The following is an 8,177-nucleotide window of genomic DNA, read 5'->3' on the forward strand; positions in this document are numbered from 1 at the left end:
AATATAAGTTGTGGTATAATGAAGAGTATTATAGTAAAAGCACATGTCTATGTTATATTAACTCACCAAAACTTTTCCACCCACTATTATCCAATCCAAGTATATGTTGTTTCTTCTATAATCTATCATATCAACCTTTCATTTCTATCTTCCACTAAAACCAATCATTAAACATGCTACACCCCGACCAAGAAATAATGCATCTAGCTATAAGATTGTCTATTGTTGGACTGTTCAACAACATCTGTCAAGTAAAAACCATAACTTTTGATTGAGCTTTGGTCTTCCAAACCTTTTAAAAAATTATAACTCAACATAAAACTCCACCTAAAGTTTCCACTACAGACCGACTTACATGAAAAAGATGTTAAGACCCCAACAATCCAATGCCAATAATCCTCTAGTAACTCACGAAGCACATCCAAAACTAATTTTAGGAATTCATGAACCAAAACACGCTCCATATGAAAATATCTAACCTCCAACACTGCAACTTACTATCCACTATTCATCTCAAAACGAATTGGTAATGAGAAGAGTAACCCAACAAATATATAAAACATGTCTAAAAGAACAACACATGTGATGTAAGATTTATTTCCCAATATACCCCTCCACATAAGCCTCCTAGATTCCATAACAAAACTAATTGACAATGAAAAAAGTAGCCTAACATATATTTAAACCTATTTATAAGAATGGGAGAAACAATGAATGACTTACTTCCCAACACACACCTCATTGAACCCACTTCACAAACCAACTTCCCATAATCATAGGATAAGGCAAATAATGGCGAAGGAGGAGGAGGAATCAATAAATCACCTCTTCTTCACATGTTCGAAGTCTTATCTTGTTTGGCAAAATATCTACCTTCCTTTTGGTCTTTTATCAATTTTGTCTAATGATACTAAGGTAAACTTCTCTATTCATTTGAACATATCTTGGTTGGAGAAAAAGAATAAATAAAGGTGGTTGTGCCATTGGTTTATCACTTTGTAGAGTATTTGGCATGTGAGGAATAAGATTGTTTTTTTATAACTTGTTGTTTAATCTTGATGAGGTGCTAGAACTTATCTTCTTATATTCTTAGAATATCTTCCGCACTAAAACTTTTAATTTCTGTTATTTGGAATGAGCATTGAACCCATCTATTTGTCTTTTTGCTTGTTAATTTTGGATTTTATTGATAAGCGTATCACTTGTTCTTCCTAACTAGTTCTTTCTTTTTTAATACATTTAATTGTTGATAAAAACACTCAGTTAATTGGATGGGATGGAATAATAGTATAAATAACAATCATAAAAATTGAAATTTATTAATTTCAATAATATAGATTTATTTTTCATTATTAATTAAAAGAGTTCCAAAGTATGTAAACAAAAAGATAAAACATGTACGAGACTCCTACGATTGATCCAAAGCCATAATTTCAACTTTGTTGAATTTACAATGAGCTAATATCATAGATTCTACGAAGATGAAATTACGATTTTGGATTAATAGAAAGTAGGGTTTGTTTGTACAATCTTATTCTAGTAGGGTAACGAAATCATGTGATTGTCTTATTTATTTGTACTAAATTTTTTCTTGTAAATTTCATTTTGTATCTCCTATAACTCTTATTCTTTTTTAATAATATTATTTTTGTCGATCAAAAGCAAATATACATACACACTAAGGCAAACAGTCCATGTAATTGAGATTACGATTCTCATAAATTGAAATGAAAAGGAACATCATTCCAACATTCATCTACCCCAACAAAATCGTCAAATTTTGTTGTCAATGAATAAAGATCCTCATCCCAATTAATGTCTTTCAGAAGCATCAAATCTTGCTCACCCAACAAGCATGTGTCATTTTCTTCGTAAAACTCAGTTGCTAGACATGCTTGATTGGTAATAAACTCATTGTCCCCACATTGATTTTCACTATACATCAAGAAGGGCATTTTTGTTGAAATTTTCCTAGGTTGAGGCTTTATTATAACATGAGGTTCCATCACTATGTCCATTGGTCTTGCACTAATATCTTCATTTTGAGAAGACGTCTTCTTACGAATATGAGTATTCCAATAGTTTTTCACATCATTAGCAGTTCTTCCTGGAAGTCTTCCAGCAATGAGAGACCATCTACATATACAAAGAAACTTTATATTTGCACTTAACTTTTTTTAGGTTATGTGTATTCTATTCTTATTATATTTGGGAAACAAATCTGAAAAGTATAAAAAAAACTACAAACTATACTTTTATTAACTAATAAATAGTTTATGCTATATAAGAATAATGATACACAAATATAGCCATTGAGGCGTGTTATTTTACATTTATATTTATATATCAATATAGTATATGTGTCTTAATTTATTAAAGTAGGGAACTACATCTTCGATGTATACAAACTTGCTCATCATTTCTGCAAACTATGTTTATTTAGAGTAAGCCAAGGATCATCAACCTAGTAAGAATTTATCATGAAATTTATATTTCATTTACCAAGAGAAATAAACCACAAGTATAAAAGGTTTAATAGGATTTGCAATTTCTGGTTGGCAATAACCCGCCGAAGATGACAACTACGTAGAATAATAATGTGGTAATTAAATAATATGCATAAAAAAAGCATGGATATGTGAACTTGATTAACCTATTTCCTAAAAGTTTATGTAATCGTATCATCAAATCAACTTCGTCTTCAGTGAACTTTCCCCGGTTGATATTTGGTTTCAAATAATTCAACCACCGCAGTCTACAACTTTTACTGCATCTGTTCAAACCTGTAAAGATATATATGTTATTATGTATATGATGTCTTATTGAACAAGTGCATTAAGGACTATGCATTATTTTAAATTACATTCTCCAAAATTAATTGCAGTTATAATATTCCAATTTCAGGTGTCTCAGCTAGTCCATTGTAATTACAGTTGTATCAGTCACATTTCTCACAATTATGGTAAAAGAATTAATCAATTCTGCAACCACAATTTAATACGCATACACAATCTGTTGCAAATTATGAAGTTGATAGTGCATGCATTCACTTATTTGTTAATATTCCTTTTTGGCATATTCACATATTAACACAATCATGAATTTCAACATTTAGCTGTATATACTTAGTTAATAGTAGATTTAATAGTTTGGATAAGTATAGTATAAGGGTAGTAGCATCAAGAGGTCGTAGGAGAGATGTTAAGTTAAACATGGTTTATTACATTATTTTCAGATGTTGAAATTATCAGTTGTTATGTAAATATATAATTGAATGTATTTATTTTATAATAAGGTTGAGGAGTATATCCTTAGAACAGGAAAAAAAACTATATATAGTTTAGAAATGACTTAAATACGGAAAATAATGTTAGAGAAAAACAGCGTGAAATCATATAAAATTGGGCTTCTCTTCAACAAAATTTATTCTAGAATTATTAAAATCAATAGTTATTGATGATAGGAAAATAGGAATTTTTCATTTTTTGATTAGTGTGTCCCTCCAATAACTTGTATTTCTTCTTTTCTATTAGCGAGCAAGGGTATAGGTACTCATTCTACTAATTTTTTAATGAAGGTTTTTATTATAAAAAAACAGAGTCTCACATTGAATAGAATAGCAAATTTAATGTGATACTTAAACTATGAGACTCTCTCACCTAGTAGACTAGTCTTTTGGTTTGGACTCTCCTCATGTACTTAAGAAAGAGCTACTTATAGACTATATTAAGTTACATTATAGAATATTGATAGGTGAGTGAAACCACAAAAGAAAAAGGGCTACCATCGGGCCAATGCCGATAAACTGAAAGCCGTCGTGGACGTCGGCCCTTAAAGGGGGCGGCAATGTTAGGAGTCTCACAGTGAGTAGAATAACAAACTCAATGTGATACTTAAGTCATGAGTCTCTCCCACATAATATACTAGTCTTTTGGATTGGACTCTCCTCCTATCTTTAGGTCCTAACACATTAGTATAAAAAAGGTAGTATTACCTGCTTGTTCAGGAACAAGGTTCCATTTTACTTCCCCATATTGTTGCACACACGTCCTGAGAAGTTCATCTTCTACCTTACTCCATGCACCTTTTTTCACACCTGAGGAACCTTCCATTTTGATGCTTGGACTTAGAGCTGAATGATAGATATATAAGGCAGAGGGAAGAACTGTAGCGACAACCAATAATATGAAGCCACAAGTATATTTTCTTTCTTTGTTTAAGATTTTGTTCATACGTAAGTGAATACAATCCATATTAGGATATTGGCAATTTCTAAAAGATGTAAATATCTTTGAAGGAGAGAAACTACCAGCTGCAACGATTCCCTTTCTTGAAACACATTTCAATGTTGTGTGCTTGTTAGTAATCATGAAAAAATCAATTGTCACAAAAGCGTAAGTTGTTGGATGATGGTAAATGAATGACTTTTGAATAATATACATTTTATTGGTCATTTTATTTCGTTTTAGTCTCGAAAATCAAGTTGAATGAAAAATGCTGACATAACTTAATAGAAGTAATTTATCTATTATTATTTATGGAATCTCTTTTAAAATATAAAATCTCATCATTCTTTCCTATTTCTCTCATTTCCTTCTTTTGATATGAAGTCGTGTGTTTACTTGATAGCAATCGGTGGGTGATGGTTGTGGAACAGGATCATGGGTTCCAAGAGGACTTTGTCTCTATGTTCGGGTCTAATAAAGTATCATTAAATAATATAAAAATATTATTTTATATTTTTATAATTTTTTTTAAATAAAATAACATATTTTGATTGGTTTTGAATATTAATGAGAACATCAATGGAGACATGGGATCTTCATGGATCCATGGTTGTGAATCTCACTTGTGATGATGACCTACAGTGATGGAAATGTGTTATTGGATGAGAGCAATAGAGAATGGCGAATCCTTTTATGGAGGAATAAAGATAGAAGCGATGAACACTTATAGAACTTTAATTTGTTCTTCTAATAGTAGGAATAATTAGGGAGGAAAAAGGGAAAATTAACCAAGTTATTTATATATTTATAATATATATATTATATATTATATATGGTAAACTATTATTTTACTCTCTCAACTTAGTTTAATTTCTCAATTTCGTCCTGAATTCTTATAAAGTTCATGCTTTTGTTTTTTATAGTGTTAGAACTAATTCATCGGTCTACATATGTGATACCACCAAAGATATGAAGTTGAATATAATTAACATAAAAATCAATTGGAGAGGTACTTAGCAGCAACAAATTGTGTTAGTTAACCAGTTTGGTCGTAGACAATATTAAGTGAGTTGCAACACCATCAAGATAGAGCGGCAAAAGTATATGGTGACAACAAATCAACAATTGGTGTGACTGAGAATCCAGTTTTTAATGGATGCAACAAACATATTCACATAAAATATCATTATATTTGAGATTTGATGAGAGATAAAGAAATTGTGGCATAGTATTCCACCTCATAAAATCAAGTGGTAAATATTTTCATAGAGCCTATCCAAGTTAACTTGCTTCTAAAGTTGAAGAAAATATTTGAAATCATGAACCAAATTTAAGAAGGGTATAAGATTTTAAACTTTGAAAATTGAAGAAAACATCTGGAAGTTGTTCAATCTTCATCTATTACACAAAATACTTCATTTACAATTATTTCTAAGTTCTACCTGGATACGATCAACCTAATTACTTTTGTTGGTCAAGATGTCAATCTTATAAAAAATATATTAGTTGTCTTTTGATAATTTTGATATATTGATGTAATCATTGAAATAACTAGAAAGTCTTGTAAATATTTGAGATTGAAATTTTTTGCAAGTACTAGTGAGAAACAAAAACAGACAGAGAAAGAAAAATGCTCAAGCAAAATTATATGTGATAGAGAATTTTTCGAGATTGAATTTTTATTCTTTTATGTTTATTTTCCTATCTTAGAATCTTAATTTCAATAACTTTTTAATTTCTGATGGAAGATGGTACACGAATAATTTCGGGCTTAAGTACGTTTCTAATTTCTCTAAATAAGGTTGGTCACTTTTGAAATTTGTCCGTACATTTTAGTATTTTCAGATTTAAGTCTAGGGCTTAAATAAAAAAAGCCTACGTCAGAGAAACTAAAGGGACAATTAGCCAAGTAAATCATGTATATATATAAACACTTTTAGTCATCTAAAATTTGATCAATTAAATTTTAGTCTAAAAAATTATGATTTTAGTTGTGGCAACGCTAATGTGGTATGTGTTAGGTCAAGTTACCATTTTCTATCCAAACTTGACGTTGGAGACTGAAACTAAAATGGAAAATTAAGTTAGAGACTAATCTAAAAAAAATGTTAGAACGAAATTCAACATAACCTACATTTAAAATCATATTTAAACCATAAGCTCTGGCATGTAACCTCACGTTGTAATGCTCAATAAACGCAGTCCCACCAATGTGAAATTAGATCCTCACCAGTCCTTGGAAGAGATGGAGACATGTAACATTCAAAAAAAAATTAATAATACATATTTTAAATTATATAAACAAAGCTATTTTTAAATCATCAAACCAATATGAGACTTACATTTCAGTACCGAACTGTCCAACATTAAAGAGGTTCCCAATCCAGCATCAGCTCCATCAAGCACATGATAAAGGCCAGCCATGATGCGGTGAATGCATGTGTTGGATCAGATTGTTACTGGGTATGGGGAGTTCCACTGTTACCGGGTATGGGGAGTTCCATTGCTATCGGGTATGACAAGTGATACACCATGTCTTGAACCAAAACCTTAAGGCATTAGTTCCTTACTTCCATGAGCATTTTCTAATTGTAAACTCTTTCACTTCTCCCCTCATATCCAATATGAGACTCCACACTTGAATAAACTCAACACTTTCCCTCTCAAGTGTGGATACCACACACTTTCCGGTTCACTCCCCCATAAGTTCATCATGTCTCATCCGAACCATCAGCGCTGATACTACTTGTTGGATCAAACTGTGACCGCGGAGCCACCAACCATCAGGGAGTTCCATTGTTAGTAGGGTATGGGAATAATGGAGAACCACAAGTGAGACACTACATCTTGAATCAAAACCTTAAGGTATTTAATTCGATGAACATTTTCTACTTATAAACTCTTTCACTCATCCCCTGATATCCAATGTGAGACTGCACACTTGAATAAAGCTAACAACATGCAATAGGTTTGGCAACTTTGCCATCGGTCTTTTCCATCTCTTTTCATCTAAGTGCTGACATGCAAATAAATGTAAAAATACAACCTCGATATCGCAAACAAGTATAGAGTAAGGGGTTGTCAAATTTATAAGGACTTGCTAGATTTTAGTCTTTCAACTAAACATTGCTATTCTAAGTTGGTTTTGAAAAGGGGTTTGTTTGTTTGATGACACAAGTAAATTGAAATTATAATGATAAAGAGATATGTGATTGAACTTCACAGTCACTATCTGTACACACCTGATTCTTAAAGCAATTCATTCAGTAATGACTATTCCATACAATGACCTAAAAATTACTAAAAGTTAATGTCTTAGTCAATTTAGCAACTTATGCAAGAAAGACCTATGCCTAGTGACTTTGATACATAAGAATAAGTAATATGACTTGCAAAATCATACCCCCTATGTCTAGTGATGTAAATAAGCATGTAAGTTGAGTAAAAATGCAACACCTCAAGTGTACTAGCCGCCAATGTCTTGGTCTATGCTAGCACTTTATCATAGTTAAGTATATGTCTAGTAAATACAATGATACAATTTAGAATTATGTATCTTTAAACATGTCTCTATGTCTAGTAACACATGCTATTCATTTTGAGAGTTATAAAATCATAATATTAGTTTTATGTCTAGATACTAAAAAGTGAAGTGCATGAAATAATAAATAATACAAGTCTATGTCTAGCAAATGTACTACATCTTGAGTTATGCAACTTCAGAATAATCCAAGAAAGAACCAAAGCAACTTATTCTAATATCATGCAATAAGATGATCAAACTTAAAGCAAGCATAAAATAAATACACAACTCAAATATAATCAAAACTTCATGATTAAATGGTGAATTAGTATGTATACATCAACCTCATGTTACATTAAATCTCAATAAGGGTTTTAGCTACTCATGTTCACAAGGTATAAGTAGGATATGGATAAAACATAACTCAT

General features: G+C 31.1%; 1 protein-coding gene across 1 annotated transcript; it reads right to left on the reverse strand.

Annotated features, from left to right (window-relative positions):
• LOC109342267 (transcription factor MYB90-like) lies at positions 1,716-4,112 on the reverse strand. The gene is made up of 3 exons (XM_019580287.1): positions 3,995-4,112; positions 2,654-2,783; positions 1,716-2,136 (listed from the first exon to the last, which is right to left on the reverse strand). The coding sequence occupies exons 1-3, from the start codon at positions 4,110-4,112 to the stop codon at positions 1,716-1,718; spliced, it is 669 nt and encodes a 222-aa protein (XP_019435832.1).

The sequence above is a fragment of the Lupinus angustifolius genome, chromosome LG03, assembly GCF_001865875.1.
Source record: "Lupinus angustifolius cultivar Tanjil chromosome LG03, LupAngTanjil_v1.0, whole genome shotgun sequence".
NCBI lineage: Eukaryota > Viridiplantae > Streptophyta > Magnoliopsida > Fabales > Fabaceae > Lupinus > Lupinus angustifolius.